The sequence below is a fragment of the Ceratotherium simum genome, chromosome 26 (genome assembly GCF_057802395.1).
Source record: "Ceratotherium simum simum isolate JZ-2026a chromosome 26, ASM5780239v1, whole genome shotgun sequence".
Lineage (NCBI taxonomy): Eukaryota > Metazoa > Chordata > Mammalia > Perissodactyla > Rhinocerotidae > Ceratotherium > Ceratotherium simum.
Genome location: NC_141925.1, coordinates 1,520,811 through 1,536,785, shown reverse-complemented (window position 1 = coordinate 1,536,785; position 15,975 = coordinate 1,520,811). Strand labels below are relative to the sequence as shown.

General features: G+C 49.0%; 1 protein-coding gene across 9 annotated transcripts in view; it reads left to right on the top strand.

Moving 5' to 3' along the window:
• The window catches only part of IFT140 (intraflagellar transport 140), a 91,051-nt gene that overhangs the window by 17,646 nt on the left and 57,430 nt on the right, over positions 1–15,975 (top strand). For 8 of the 9 annotated variants that reach the window (XM_087449355.1, XM_087449354.1, XM_087449353.1 and 5 more), the window contains 8 exons: positions 323–498; positions 1,747–1,838; positions 2,442–2,548; positions 3,709–3,854; positions 8,062–8,265; positions 8,628–8,700; positions 10,506–10,597; positions 15,572–15,699. In XM_087449355.1, coding sequence (XP_087305481.1) covers positions 323–498; positions 1,747–1,838; positions 2,442–2,548; positions 3,709–3,854; positions 8,062–8,265; positions 8,628–8,700; positions 10,506–10,597; positions 15,572–15,699 — 1,018 coding nt within the window. The remainder of the gene's footprint in view (positions 1–322; positions 499–1,746; positions 1,839–2,441; positions 2,549–3,708; positions 3,855–8,061; positions 8,266–8,627; positions 8,701–10,505; positions 10,598–15,571; positions 15,700–15,975) is intronic. The other variant, XM_087449357.1, reaches the window with a different exon arrangement.

The following is a 15,975-nucleotide window of genomic DNA, read 5'->3' as shown; positions in this document are numbered from 1 at the left end:
CATGTTAGTGGACCCAGATGAACACGGTGTTTCGAGGCTGCCGAGTCAGGAGGGTCGTCAGTGTGGACGTTGGAATCCCCCGGGGTTGGTGGTGGTGGAGGGAGATCGGCAGAGACAGCACAAGTCAAGGCTGACCTCAGCCCGTGAGGTGGAGCTTACTTCAGAGATGGCAGCCTGTGCGAGTATGTGCAGATGTTTTTTAAATGTTTTACTTGTAACTTTTTTTAACAAAGACGTTTATTTTGAAAATATCCCTAAGCAGATAGAAATGGCTGCTGGTGGGCGTCAAGCCACCTGGTGGACTGACCCCCTCTGCTCTCAGGGACAGTGCACTACGTGGATGAGAAAGGCGAGACCACCCGGGTGGCGTCCACAGACAGCTCCATCCAAATGCTGTTCTACCTTGAGAAAAGGGAGGCGCTGGTGGTAGTCACGGAGAACCTGCTGCTGTCCCTGTACGTGGTGACTCCCGAAGGTGAAGCGGAGGAAGTGATGAAGGTGGGCAGCGTGGAGGGGGGCGGAGCAGGCCAGGTTCTCCCTGACCTGGTTTCACCAGTCTTTCGTTTTTGTCTAGCAAATCTGTGTTTCAGGGCCACTCACAGAGCTGTTTAGTACCATTATTTCTTATACGACCCTCAGGTCACAGGTGAGGGAAACGCAAAGCAAAGGAGACTTTCCGGTCAGTGGACAGATGGGGTGTGGGAGAGTCTAGGCTTGCTCGGGGCTGTGCCCCCAGCTATTGGTGAACTCGCAGCCTGTCGACTGGACGTGACAGGGAGTAACTGTTCCCTTTGCAGCAGCTCCTTCGCCCTTTCACAGTGGCAGTAGGTGGGGCGTGGGACATGATCCTGTTTCCCAGCTCTGTGCAGACAGGGGCATGGAGGAGACTCTCACACTGTCTGGGAGCCCTGGGGATTTGTCACCTGAGTTCATTCTGTCACAGCTGATGCTGTCCCACATGTGCCGCCACCAAGCAGTGTGTGTGACAGTCACCCTCCTTGGGTAGCAGATGTTTTACTGTGGCTACTGAGAAACACTGTGACATCCTTAAAGGTGCCTTGCACATCAGCCCTGGGCCCTCACTGACAGGAGGATGCTACGAAGGCGTTGGGGTGCAGCGTGCTCCCCTGTTGGGTATTGGTCATGTAGCAGGTGCAGCTCCCTGAGGGCTGCCCTCCTGCTAGTTTCTTGGTTTATGCCAGAGGATTGCATGTTCCTCAGAGAACTCTGAACTTTCACTAAAGATACTCTTATAGATTACAGAGCTGATTGGTTTTTTCTAAGTCGGTGTTTATTTGGTCGTTTATGCAACCTCTGTCTAGCACAGTGGTTGAAAACGTGGTCACCGAGTCACGTGGACCTGGGTTCAAATCCCCCCTGAGTCACTCACTGGCTGGTGGGTCCTGGGATGGTGTGTTCTCTGCAAAACAGGAGTGTGGTGCCTGCCCTGGAGGGCGAGGTCATGCCTGAACTTGGCTCCACTCAGTTGCCACTCTGGAAACGCACTCACTACGCACCATGTGCTCAGCAGCCACTCGTACTAACCATTTAATGTGCAAGAGTAGTTGTTGGCTTCGGCCTTAGCACCATGGAATGCCTTTCCAGGTCTCCATATTGCCTTGCACTTCCTCTTCCTCCACTTGGTGAGTCTCCACGACGTCACTGCAGACCAGAGATTCCAGGCTCACAAACAGGGACACGCAGTCTTGGCAGGAGCGCATGCTTCTTTTGTTTTTCATTATACAGGTAAAGTTGAGTGGGAAAACAGGTCGCCGGGCAGACATCGCTTTGATTGAAGGCAGCCTTCTCGTGACCGCCATAGGGGAAGCAGTCCTCAGGTGAGGGCCTGACTCGCCAGTGAGCACCGTGATTAAAATTCAGTCTCTTTTGAGTAAACGTTTTATTGGAGTGTAACATACATACAGAAGAATACACAAATTGTGATGTATTTTCACAAATTGGACACATCCATGTAACCAGCTCCAAGACTGAAGAACAGAAAACCCCAGAGACCCCAGGTGTCCCCACCCGCCACACAGGAGTAGCACCATCCTGCTGTCTGCCTGTGGAATCCCTTTGCCTGGTCTTTTTGAGCGTGTATAGGTGGAATCACATCCTGAGTTCTCTTGTGTCTGCTGCTTTAGCTCCACGTGGTGGCCGGGGGTTCTCCCGTGTTGTGGCCTGTGGTTGGATTTCTTTGTTCTCATTGTGACCTGGTGTCACGCATGAACGATCATTTATTAACAACAACTCCCTTTGATTATGAACAGGGCATAAAAAAGTTCTAAACGTAATGACAGCATGCTTTTCCTAGCAGAGTCCAAAGGGCCATGTCTTCTTCCTGATCTTTAAAGTTTGTTCTGCAAGTTGAACAACCCTCAGAGCAGAGGGAAATCCACTAACAAAGTCCCCTCAATGGGGCCTTCTTCCTTCCCTTGTAGATTCTGGGACTTAGAACGAGGAGAGAATTATGTGCTGAGTCCAGAGGAGAAGTTTGGTTTTGAAAAGGGAGAGAATATAAACTGTGTTTCTTACTGTAAAGTCAAAGGTGAGTTTTCTTGGGCTGGCGTAAGAGAGAAAGAGAACCAACCTCAGGCTTTGCTCTGTGGGCTGCCAAATGATGGTAGTGGCTATTCAGAGAATGGTACAGTTGGGGCCGGCCCCGTGGCTTGGCAGTTAAGTGCACGCGCTCCGCTGCTGGCGGCCCGGGTTCAGATCCCGGGCGTGCACCGACGCACTGCGTCTCCAGCCATGCTGGGGCCGCGTCCCACATACAGCAACTGGAAGGCTGTGCAACTATGACATACAACTATCTACTGGGGCTTTGGGGGAAAAAATAAATAAATAAAATTTAAAATTAAAAAAAAAAAAGAGAGAGAATGATACAGCGATTGTAACTATGTCAGTCATTTGAGTAAAGTCAACAGTCAAGAACAAGCAAGTGACGGGAAAGCTTTGTTATGCCGCATGGAGGTCAAGGGGTTTGGTCACGAGTGTGACCAACCTGCTGTATGCAGTTGATCTGTTTCCTCTTGAAACCCCGAGAAAAAGACAGCGTGGGAAGCGTTTTTAAAAAGTAGACATAGGGCCGGCCCCGTGGCTTAGCGGTTAAGTGCTCGCGCTCCGCTGCTGGCGGCCTGGGTTCGGATCCTGGGCGCGCACCGACACACCACTTCTCCGGCTATGCTGAGGCCGCGTCCCACATACAGCAACTAGAAGGATGTGCAGCTGTGACATACAACTATCTACTGGGGCTTTGGGGGGAAAAAAATAAATAAATAAAATCTTTAAAAAGTAGACATATGTGTGTACACCTGTGTATGTATGTATGTGTATCCACACACACGCACAGGACAAAAAGAAGAGGAGATGAGCCAAGGCAGCATTTATGTTGTGCCTGCTGAGTGCTAAGTGTTGTCCTAGCACTGGGGAGGCAGCACTGATCAGGCATACTGGCTCTGTTCTCATGGCAGACGGAGAGAAGCCAGAGAAGACAGTGCCCACCTCACCCCACCACACACGCACACACATGCACTGTATGGCCAGGTAGTGGTAAGTTCCTGCCAAGGGAGTTACAGCCAGGTAAGAGGCTGGAGAGCTACTGGGTTGACGGGCTGGTATTTTAGAGATGGCGATCAGAGAAAGGAGCTTGCTGCTGTTTTTATCCCTTTTCAACTCAATTCTTGTGAACTTTGTTTTTACCTCTAGGTCTTCTGGCAGCGGGTACTGATAAAGGGCGAGTAGCCATGTGGAGAAAAGTGTCTGGCCCCCAGAGCAGCCAAGGGGCAGAGGGCAAAGACAGGTGGACCCTTCAAACTCCTACTGAACTCGAAGGAAACATCACACAGATAAAGGTACAACTCTGCCCCGGCGTTGGGCTCACCCACTTTCTGCCCTGCAAAAGTGGAGGAAGTCACTGGCTTTGAACCTATTTTTGTCAGTTATTCAACTTAAGACTATATAAAAATAACAACAATAAAATACTTCTAAAGGCCTTTTGGATTTCAGAATTGCAGATAAGGGATTATGGATCTGTAGTAATCTATATCTATCTCTTTTATCTATCTATTTGTCTCTTTATTTCTATTTCTATCTATCTTAGAAATAGCTTTATTGAGATATATAATGTACCAAATGGTTTTTAGTATATTCACAGAGTTTTGCAACCATCACAATAAATTTTAGAACATTATCATCATCCCAGAGAGAAATCTGCACCCATTAGCAGTCACCACCACCCCCCACCCCAGCCCCTGGCACCACTCATCTACTTTCTGTCTCTATGGATTTGCCTCTTTTCCAGATTTCCTATCAGTGGAATCATACAATATGCAGACTTTTGTGTCTGGTTCCTTGAACTAAGCATGATTTTTTCAAGGCTCATCTATGTTGCAGCCGGTGTCAGAGCTTCATTCCTTTTCATGGCTGAGTAATATTCCATTGTATTGCTGGACCACATTTGTTTATCCTTTTATCCGTTGATGGACACGTGGGTTGTTTCCACTTTTGGACTATTATGAATAGTGCTGCAGTGAACATTTGTGTACCAGTTTTTTTGTGGACGTGTGTTTTTATTTCTCTTGGACATTTGGTTCTTTTTATAATTCTGTCTCTGTATTGATAGTCTCTATTTGGTGAGACATTGTATCACACCTTCCTGCTCTTCTTCAAACGTGGTTTCCTCTGGCTCTTTGAGCATATTCACAGTGGCTCCTTTGAAGGCTTTGTCTAAGTCCAACATCTGGGTCTTCTCCTGGCAATTTCTCTTGCCTGCTGTTTTTCCTGGGTGTGGGTCATATTCTCCGGTTTTGCATGGTTCTTAATTTTTTCTGCAAACTGGACATTTTAGATAAAATATTGTGTCAACTCTGGGATACCAATCCTCCTGCCCCACTCACCCCTAGGGCTTGTTGCTGTTGTTTGCTTGTTTGTTTGTTTAGTGACCAGCTGGACCATTGTACTGACATTGTTTCCCCTCCAGTGCCTCTGACGCCACTCTTCAGAGGGCCCAGCCTGGGCACATGCACAGTCACCCTGGGACGCCTGTGGTTGTGGCGGGCTCTCTTTGACTCTCCTTTCCCTGTTAAGCTCTCTGCCTCTGTGGCTAGTATCACAGACAGTGTGAGGCTCCCCCAACTGCTGGCTGATTGTTTTGACAATACCCTGGGGCATCATTTGCTCCATAGTCTGGTCTAATTAAATTTGGGCAGGGGTGGTCTTTGAATTCAGTGTTTAAGGTTTGTTCTGACCCCAGGAAGGCTCCTCCTGGGTGTTTCTTTCCCTGGTTCTCTCTAGTACACTGTCTAGCCTGCCCTTGAACTTGTTGCTCTCATAGAGCTACCAGTCCCCTCTTAATGCTCACCACCAAAATCTCCACTGTTTTCTTTTTTGTGGTGAGGAAGATTGTCCTGTGCTAACATCTGTGCCAATCTTCCTCTATTTTGTATGTGGGATGCCACCACTGCGTGGCTTGATGAGTCGTGTGTAGGTCCGCGCCTGGGATCCGAACCCATGAGCCCCAGGCCTCCGAACCCATGAGCCCCAGGCCTCCGAGAACCCATGAGCCCCAGGCCTCCGAAATGGAGTGTGCAAACTTAACCCCTACGCCACTGAGCCGTCCCCTTCACTGTTTTCAAGAGCATCCTTGGGCTTGAACTTATCCACATTCGGTTTCAAATGAAGTTACTTCCTTTGGGGAATGCTTTGGAGCTCTCTGTTCTTATGGACTGCCTCTCCCCTTGGGAAAAAAATCTCTGAATCCCTTCTCCAGAGCTCGGGACTAGGGGCAGTGGCCAGCTTCCCTCGAGTGACAGCCTGCCTTATGAACAGGGAGCTGGGCGCAGTAGCCTCTGGTCTGCTCAGATTGCCTCTCCCAGTGTAGAGCCTTTGTACTGTGAGCGGGGGCTGGTGGAAGGAGGGTGCCCCGCCTCTCTCACCTGGAATTGGCCTCTGCAACATGAGCTGGGGGAACAAGAGGTGCTGGCGGCCAGCCCCTCCAGGGAGCTGCCAGAGCCCTCTGCTCAGAGCGGAGGGGAGGGAGCCTGGCTTCTTGGCTGCACCGGCCCCGTGCAGCTTCTTCACGCTGAGCTAGGAGGCAGGAGGGAGGCAGCAGGATGGCTCAGGTGCCGCAGACTCTGTTGTTCTTGACAGATTTAGTGGTCTTTCTTGAATCATTGTTTCTTCATTTGCTTTATGCCGAATTTCTAGAGAATTAGGTGGTGGTTTTTTTCATAATTTCTACCAGTTATGCCTGTTGTGTCCTGGGGCTCCTCACCCTGCCGTCTTGGAAGTTGTCTCTCAGATCTACTCTGTGAAAATCTCTCAAGATAAAATTTACTTAATCCTATAGTAATTAGGAAAGGAAACTATGTAGTAAATAGTTTCGGGCTTCCTCATGGCAATTTTGGGAATTACTTTTAGATCCTCATCTCAGGCCATATGTAACAATAGTTTCTAGATGAATTGAGTTAAATATTTTTGAAATTAAGTCAGAATAACTGGCTAAAAATAGCATAGAATACTATCAGATCTGTAGAGAAAGTATAACTCTCTGATTTGAAATAATAACAGCAGTTGCAAAAGCAGAGAATGACAAGTTTGAGTACATAAAGTCTTATTTCAAACTGGGCACTGGAGATCAAGAAGCCTAGAACTGGAGGAAAACTGAGCTGGGTAAATACTCACTTTAGAGGGCATAAAGGGTTCATGTCAGAACATGCTGTATTTTCCCGATTCTCAATGCGTCTTGTTGTTTTCATTCTCACACTGAAGTTGGCATGCAGCTCTTCCAGGTGGTGTGGACATTTGAGGTGGCGTTTTTGCTTTTTTGTGGGAGAAGGGATCTTTACACAGAAAGCTATTATTTTAAAATGATGGCTCATCTTACCTTTAGTGATATCTTAGAATAAAGGACATCTTGAAGAAAACTCACTTTTATAGGAAAAATATTAAGAACTTCATTGGAAACACTGATGGAAAGTGCGGATCATTGACCTAAGAGAGGTCAGTAGAAGGCGTGAGGAACGCTTGCAGCCTCACTGCTCATGAGAGAAACTCCACCTCAAATAACAGTGAGAGCCGCACCGACTGACCTAAAGGACATGAAGAAAAACTGAGTCAATGGTGAGACAGACCGTGTTCCTCAAAGGGAAGCCTCAGTCTTGTAAAAGTGTCATTTCTTCCCAAGTAAATCTACAAATTACATGTACATCCAGTAAAAATAATGACACTTTTTTCTGGGAGAACTCAACACAATAATTCTAAACTCATCTGGGAGAGCAAATGGCCAAGAAAAAATTTTATAAAGAATCAGACATTTCTATATCATATACCAAAAATATATATCTCAAAACTATAGCAATTAAAACAGTGCATGCTGGGCCCGGTCCTGCAGCCAAGTGGTTCAAGTTCAGCACGCTCTGCTTCGGCAGCCCAGGTTCGGATCCCGGGCACGGACGTACTCCACTCACCAGCCACACTGTGGAGGTGTCCCATGTACAAAAAAATAGAGGAAAATTGGCACAGATGTTAGCTCAGGGCAAAGCTTCCTCAGCAAAAACAAACAAAAAACAGTGCATGCTTACTCAGGAATGGATAAATATGTCAGTGGAGTGGAGTAGGAAATCCAGAAACAAATTTGTATGGATTTGGAAGTTTAATATGAAATTATGAAAGTGGCATTTGACATTACCAGAGGAAAGCTGGATAATGTAATATATTGCGTAAACTTGCTATCTATTTATGAAAAATAAACATCCCTAAATTAATATCAGAAAAGTACATTCTAGAAAATGTTCAACCAGTTAGAACAGACGTGAGCTAGAACAGCCATACAAGTATCTGCCTGCTGCATCACAACTCTTGAGTGTCGGTGTTTTACAATTTTTCTACAAAGCACGTATTTACACTTATAAATTTTTTAAAATCATTTTTTTTAACAAGAAGAATAGATAGTGCTGGAAAATTGTTTATGAATCCTCATGACTATAACGTTTTCCTTACTGTATCTCTCTTCTCCTCCGTTCGCACTTTTGGTTCTTTCTCCCCGACATGGAAATGAAGTGGGGCTCCAGGAAGAACCTTCTGGCAGTGAACAACATCAGCTCCGTGGTGATCCTCAGTGAGCAGGCCATGTCATCACACTTCCACCAGCAAGTGGCCGTGGTGCAGATTTCCCCAAGCTTACTCAGTGTGTCCTTCCTGTCCACGGGCGTGTCGCACAGCCTGCGCACAGACATGCACGTCAGCGGAGTGTTTGCCACCAAGGTGACTGCGAGGGTGACCCGTGGGGTCGGTCTGGGTCTTCAATGGACACAAAAGACCTGGTCAGTTGTTAGGGTCCTTCAGGATGGTAAGGGGCCTGATAGCAAGTTGCTTTTTTTTTTTTTTTAAAGATTTTATTTATTTATTTTTTCCCCCCAAATCCCCAGTAGATAGTTGTATGTCATAGCTGCACATTCTTCTAGTTGCTGTATGTGGGACACGGCCTCAGCATGGCCGGAGAAGCGGTGTGTCAGTGCGCGCCCGGGATCCGAACCCGGGCCGCCAGCAGCAGAGCGCATGCACTTAACCACTAAGCCACAGGGCCGGCCCGCAAGTTGCTTTTTAATTTCCGTGATTCTTCTTAGGATGCTGTTGCTGTCTGGAATGGAAAACAGGTGGTGATCTTTGAGCCTTCTGGAGACACGTTACGAAATGCAGGTGGGAGTCTTCCCTGCCCAGAGGGGAAACACAGCACCCTACTGTGTTTTCTCCCCATTAATTGGGGTGCTGGTGCCTGTGGTGTGGGCAGGGGCTGGCACAGGGCCACAGGGAGATGCTGTGTCGGTTCTCATACCTGTGCCTGTGTTTCCAGAGTCAGTGCTGCAGCTCTGGCCCCATGCTGCCAGGGCCACCAGGGCCTCCTGGGCCACATGCTATTAATAGAAGCCAGTCAAGGTGGTTGAGAAGTACAGCCAGATCTGGGGCTAGCAAGCCCTCCTGGGCTCCAGGACAATTACACAGCTGAGAACTAAGACTGCACGAGTATGAACAACCACAGTGCTGTCCAGGGAAGGGATTGCCACAGACCCGACTTCTGAACTGGTTCCAGACCGCACATAGCAGTGAGCCCTCTGGCATTTTGACCAAGGCCAGTCTCTGAAAATTTCAGGATGGATTGTCAGAGATGCTCCATTAGTCTCAAACACCCCTCTACATCCCATCCACCTCTCCAACACTCTTTCACTGGGCAGCCTTTATCCTGTGCTCTGCAGCACATGCTTGTATGAGTGTCTTGGGGCTGCTGTAACAGTGACCACAAACTGAGTGGGTTAAACGGAGATTTATTCTTTCACAGTTGTAGAGGTCAGAGGTCCAAAGTCAGTTTCACTGGGCCAAAATCAGGGCCGCAACAAGGCCACATTCCCTCCAGAGCTCTAGGGAAGAATCTGTTCCTTGCTGCTTCCAGCTTTTGGCTGCTGACAATCCTTGGCTTGGGGTCACATCATTCCAGTCTCTGCCTCCACTGTCATATTGTTCCTGTCTGAAATCTACCTCCCTCTTGTAGGGACACTTGTGATTGCATTTAGGGCCCACCTAGATAATCCAGGATGATCTCCCCATCTCAAGACTTTAACGTCTTTGGCTGTGTAAGCTAATATTCACAGGTTCCAGGGATTAGGACCTGATACAGTGCATTCAGGATGTGCTCCTCAGCTAGCTCTCTTTCTGCAAAATTCTTACCTTCACCCATCCTGACCTGGGCCCTCGAATGTCACAGGAGGACCTGTCATCGCACTGTTCCAAGGGTGATCCCCCCATGTGTTCGTCTGAACACTCACACCTCCCTGGGGATGTTTCTCCACTGGTTATCGCCTCTCTCCCTCGTGTGATCCCCTCACTCTTCTTCTCTAACATTTTGTTGCCTAAAGTTCTCCTAACGCCTTTCCTGCTCTGCCTTGTATTGTGCTGATAATTCACATATTCTCCTATCTTCTAGTGTAGACCTCTTAAGGGCAAGGATGAACTTCTTATATCTCCAGTAGGACAGCATAGCAGGTGCTGAGATATTTTCTGTTTTGTGTGTGTCATCATCTCCCTAAGTAGATAAGAACCTGTCTAGACACAGAGACTAGGGCTCCTGGCCTCCAAAGTTTCACATAAGATTAGCAGACACGTGCTTAAACAATTGTGCCATCATAGACGCTCTGCTACTGGAAGCACCAGCTGCCTGATGGGAGAAAAGAGGAGACACCACTAGTGAGTGGTGTGGGGCAGGGAGCCCAGCACAGTCCCCACACCAGGCTCAGAGCCTGCACAACCTGTCACTGCCAGCTGTGGCCTTGGGCAGTTACTTGCACCTCAGAGTCTCGCTTTCCTCATCTGCAAGATGCAAAAAGCACATCCCTCACAAAGCTTTGTGAAGGCTGAGGTGAATTAGGGAATATGTGTGGTCGTGCTTCTTAAACTCTGAGGAAGCATGAAAGATTAGCTGCCACTGTCGTGATGTTCATCTTTCATTTTAGGTACTTTCCTGTGTGAGTCTCCAGTGTTAGCAATGCACGAAGAGAGCGTTTATACAGTGGAGCCAAACCGAGTTCAAGTTCGAACCTGGCAGGTAAATCACTGCTCTAGAGCGAGTGGGCTGTGACAATATAGACAAGTAGAGCAGAGTTTAAAGTGTCGTCTTTAAATTGAGCCAGAGCCTGCTTATTGACTTCAGCCAGCCAGATCAGATTCCCCCCTCCAGGTACTAGGTTGTAAAAATGGATTCTGGGATAGCTGCTCCATCTGTGACTCTTGTGACTTCAGAAATTGGGAGGCAGGGCAAGGGCCTTTTGCAGTAAAAAGGACTAGATCACTAAACCTTGAGTACACGGGTTGTGAAATGGGAGGAAATGTTTGCTGTGCATCTTGAGGGCTCAGGGGCTGTCAGTTCAGGACATAATATCTTTGGACAGGCCTTTCCCTGAATGTGTCTAAGGATTAGCCAAGGTGGGAGCAATGCATGCCTTCTGTTCCCTCCTGGTAGTGTGGAGTAAGGAAACCCTTGCCTGCCCACGTCCCACACGTACTTGCTAGAACTGGGGGCTGACATGGTGTATTAGTTTCCTCAGCCTGCCGTAACAAATTACCACAAACTGAGTGGCTTAAAGCAACAGACATTTATTTTCTCACAGTTCAGGAGGCCAAAAGTCCAAAACCCAGGTGTAGGCAGGCTTGGCTCCATCTAAGGCTCTGAGGGAGAATTCATCCCATGCCTCTTCCAGCTTCTGGTGGCTGCCGGCCATCCTTGACGTTCCCTGACTTGTGGACACATCACTCCAGTCTCTGCCTCCATCTTCTTGTGGCCTTCTCGCTGTATCTGTGTCTCTCTTCTGTGTCTTATGAGGACTGTTGTCTTTGGATGTAGGGCTCACCCTAATCCAGCATGGTCTTCTCTTGAGATCCTTAGCTTAAGTACTTCTGTAAAGACCCTTTTCCAAAAAAGGTCACATTCACAGGTTCCAGGTGGCCATATCTTTTGGGGCCACCATTCAACCCTCCATGTAGCAGTGTTCTGTGTCAGGTTGAGAATACCTGTCACAGCCCTGGTTTTAGCTCTCAGTGTGACTGCTTTGTCCTTATCAACTTAAAAAGTAAATTTGCCTATTATTTTTTCTCAAAATGAGTTTATTCAAGGATAGCCAAAAGAATTGCCATTCAGGATGTGCATGCTATGATGACTCATAGGCAATTCCAGAGAACAAAGGAGGGAGCTGCTTTTATAGAGAAAAAGGGAGAGCAGGGAGGGTCTGCTTTAAAGGAAAGTCCAGTGGAGGAAAGCAACAGATCAGGGTGGCAACGCAGTCTCAGTGGCTGCACTGCAGCCTTTCTGATTGGCTGAGCTGTGGCATTTCTGATTGGCTGGGCTGTTGCCAGGTAGGGAGAAGAATCTTCCTTCAGTAGTAAAGTAGTTTTAGTGGAAGATGCAGTGTTCTCTCTTCCTGTTTGGTGTAATTGATATGTGTGATGGGGGTGAGAGCACCCCCTACAGGCCTTCCTGACTCCAGCTTAGTTGAGGTTTCTCTTATTATCCACATGCAGCTCTGAGTTCTTTCTGAGATCCAGCATTTGGTTTCCCAGGTACATGTCCTTGACCCTCACACTTGTCTGCTCCTCTGTTCAGCAATTCCTGGGGGAGTTTCCATGGAGTTCTCCTTTCTAGTGGGGAGTCATACAGAGAAGGAGCACACTAAAGCGGGAGGGGGGTGGGAAGTACCCCCGGGGAGGCCTCCTGGGGGAATGTGCAGGCCGAGGGAGCTGCTGGCCTCGTGAGATCCTCAGCCTGTTGAAGGGTAGAAGAGAGGCAGAGAGGCTGGATGGAAGGAGGCCAGAGCTTAGCATGGCGTCCTGTGCAAAGAAAGCTCGCCTTCCTAGTGAGGACAACTGCGTAGGGGTGTGGCTGTGGATATAAAGCCGAGGCAGGGAGGGGCTGTGTTATCAGAGAGATGACCTACAGGGCACTGCAGTGGCGCTGGCGGGTGAACAGTGTGCTGGGAAAGGACAAACGGCCTGCTGGGAAGGAGGAAATGGCATGCTGGGAAGGGAAGAACGGCCTTTTGGGAAAGGCAGAAAGGCACTGGTAAAGGACAAATGGCCTGCTGGGAAAGGGGGAAGGCCTGCTGGGAAGGAGCTATGAGCATGGTGGGAAAGGGTGAAAGGCATACTGGGAAAGGAGAAGGGTCTGCTGGGAAGGGTAGACCAGCCTGCTGGGAAACATGGAGGCGTCTGAGGAGCCTGCAGCCCGGCTTGGAGGGCCTCTGATGACAGATGGCCTGGAGTTGGGTGGTGGTGCTGTTAACTTTTTAACTAAAAGGCATACGTGTCTGTGGTAACTAGTAACGTCATGCTGGGTGCTTGAGGAACAGGTTCACAGCTCTCCTTGCGTTTGAAAGCCGGAGTGTCTCCAGACCGCCTCCCTGCTCTACGGACAGAGACACACGAACCACGGTTGTTGCTCATTGTATCTGTGAGGAAACAACATGGACCGCTGATATGCACCTTCGCTCCCTGACAGGCTGCTTTCCAGGCCTGCACGTGGCGCTAGTGCGATGGGTGGCGGGGAGGGAACAGGGCTGGGCACAGGGAGCACTTGTGCAGAGGCCATAGCCAGGAAGGGGCTGGTGTCCCAGACCTGGTGGGGGCTGCAGCCGAGGGGACAGCAGAGGAGGGGGACCCTCCCCGAAGACAGAGGGGTTGTGAAGCCCAGGTGAGGGTGCACTTGGGCTTGTTTCTTCCTGGTTTTGTGTTGTTTTCTCCTGGAGGATAACCTCTGTGTCAGCCAGTGAGAAAGACGAGGGGAGCTGACGAGCAGTGAAGTCAGGCAGAAGATGCCACGGGGGAGAGGTCTGAGAGCAGGAGCAAGGCCAGAGCAGAGGGAAGGACGAGTTGGTAGTTAGCGGCTTGGTGAGCAGTTGGGTGACAAGAGGCGACAGTGAGGGTGGGACTGAGGACCATCCCGAGCTTTCTAGTTTGGGAGTCTGGGTTAATCATGGTGCCTTGAGATGGAAACTACAGAAGCAGAGCAGTTTTGGGGCACCTGGACACCCTTCAGAGACGGCCAAGAGCTGGCTGGAAATACGGGTTCTGGAGGTTGGAGCTCTCAGGCTGTGATTTGGGCATTTGCAATGCGCTGGCATGAAGGTGGTCATGAAGCAATGTAGGAGCAAGACAAGTTCAAGTTTGCACCCCGGGGACCCCGCGACTAAGGAGCCAGCGGGGGAAGAGGGCGAGTAAAGGAGCTAAGACCCCCTACCCTCAGAGCACTGATGTCGTGAATGGATCACCCTTCGCCCAGTTGGCAGTCCCTATGACTCTTCTTTGATCCTGTGTTCAAGCACTGTTTGTTCATTCCACAAGCATTTATTAGGCTCCTACTAGGTGCATCAAAATGAAGATCAGATTCCTCAGCTTGGAATCCCCACCCCACCCCACCCCCACCTCCCAGCTTTTCATCCCGCTACCCTGAGTTTCATAGACAGGCTGTGCAGGTTCCTGCCTCCTCACCTGTTCTCGGAGTCTCTCTCTGTTTAGAATTAGGAGCCCACAAGTTCTCTGAGAACCCTACCCGTCCTCCAGCCTGCCTCCCAACTCTCCTGTGTACTGGAACTATGCCTCCACCCTGGGCTTGACTCTGCAGTGCCTCAGCTTGGTGCATCTGCCTCCCTGCCTGCATTTCTTTTTTTTTTTTTTTTTTAATTTTGTTTATTTTCCCCCAAAGCCGCAGTAGATAGTTGTATGTCATAGCTGCACTTCCTTCTAGTTGCTGTATGTGGGACGCGGCCTCAGCATGGCTGGAGAAGCAGTGTGTCAGTGCGCGCCCAGGATTGAACCCTGGGCCGCCAGTAGTGGAGCGCGCGCACTTAACCACTAGGCCACGGGGCCGGCCCCTCTGCCCGCATTTCAATCTCCCGGGACTCACCACTCACTGTTTGGATGCTCTGCTCCTGACCTGATGCCATGCAGGATGCAGACATGGACTGAGCATTGGTGAATTGAGCCAGGAGCCTCTCTCAACCCCGAGAAGTAGGTCAATCCGTGTGCAAGGCGCAAAGCCCGAGCTCTGCACCAGCCTGACTGTGGTCACTCTTTGCAAAGTGCTGTCAACATGAGTGACATTTTTAAATTATAAATGGACATGAAATCAATTCGAGGTTCAAAACCCTCCAGAGTCTTCCAGCTTCACTTTGAACAAAATCTGACCCTTTACCTCTTTACCTAACTCTTTGCCTGCACTAATGCTGCCCCCATGGCCTCTGCTCACTTGCCCACCCTCGGTGCACGCCCCTCCCACCGGAGCACTTTCCTTCCCGATGGGCGGCCTCCGGGTTCCTGGACCACGCTCAGCCCTTTCCTTCTCCGGTACGCACCACCCCCTCTTCCTGAAATGCTGGCCTGCCGCTCTCCAGATTGCTGGCTCCTTCTCCCCAATCTCCGTTTAAATATTGCCCCCAGACAAGACTTATTTCTCAAGCATTTTATTGAAGTACGACATACACACAGGAAAGCGGGCTTGTCGTGTGTAAGTGTATATACAGCTCAGCAAGTTTTCACAAATGGAACATACCTGTGATGTAATTACCATCCCTTCCACTCGCCAGCCTCCCCACCCATGGTGACCACTTTCGTGAGACTAGCAACATAGTAAGTATCATCAGGGGCTTTAACATAAGGCCTCTGCAGACAGGGCCTCTTAGACCCGAGCGGGTAGAACGCGCCGTCTCGCCACTCCTGGCACTTTTCCATTTTAGCGTCCTATTGGTCACCTCTAGCACTTTCTTAGGTTGAGGTTACATGTATATTTGCTTGTTGACCTAGCTGCTGTCTGTCTCCCCCTCTGGACTGTAAGCACCAGGGACCCCCGAGGGCAGGACCCCATCTTCCCCAAGTTGTGTTAGATCCAGCAAGTGCTGGGCACACACTAAGCCATCAGTAACATTTGTTGAATGCATGTGTGAAGTGTACGAGGTTATCTGTGAATAAGATTTAGTAACAAAAGTCGAGTGCTATACAAGCTGCTTTCCTGAATTCCTTGTTCTCTTTTCCTCAGGGGACTGTGAAACAACTCTTGCTGTTCTCTGAGACAGAGGGGAATCCGTGCTTCTTTGACATCTGTGGAAATTTCCTGGCTGTAGGGACAGATTTGGCTCACTTTAAAAGTTTTGATCTTTCCCGAAGGTATGAATTTTGTCCAAATGAAAGTATTACATTTTCGAAATGAGTCAGGAGACAATGTGGTGGGTAGAAGATGGATAGGAGCCAGAAAATTGTTTATGTTCTCATTTCAACGTTAACGTGCTACTTACTTTTTTGAAATGCCTTATGTCATTGCTTAAATTCTTAATCTTGGCGTGATGGGGAAGGGAGCAGCCCAGAGGAGTTTTTAGGGTAGTGAAACTTTTCTGTGTGAGAGATACATGACAGTGTGTGTTTGTCAAAACCCATAGACCTTTA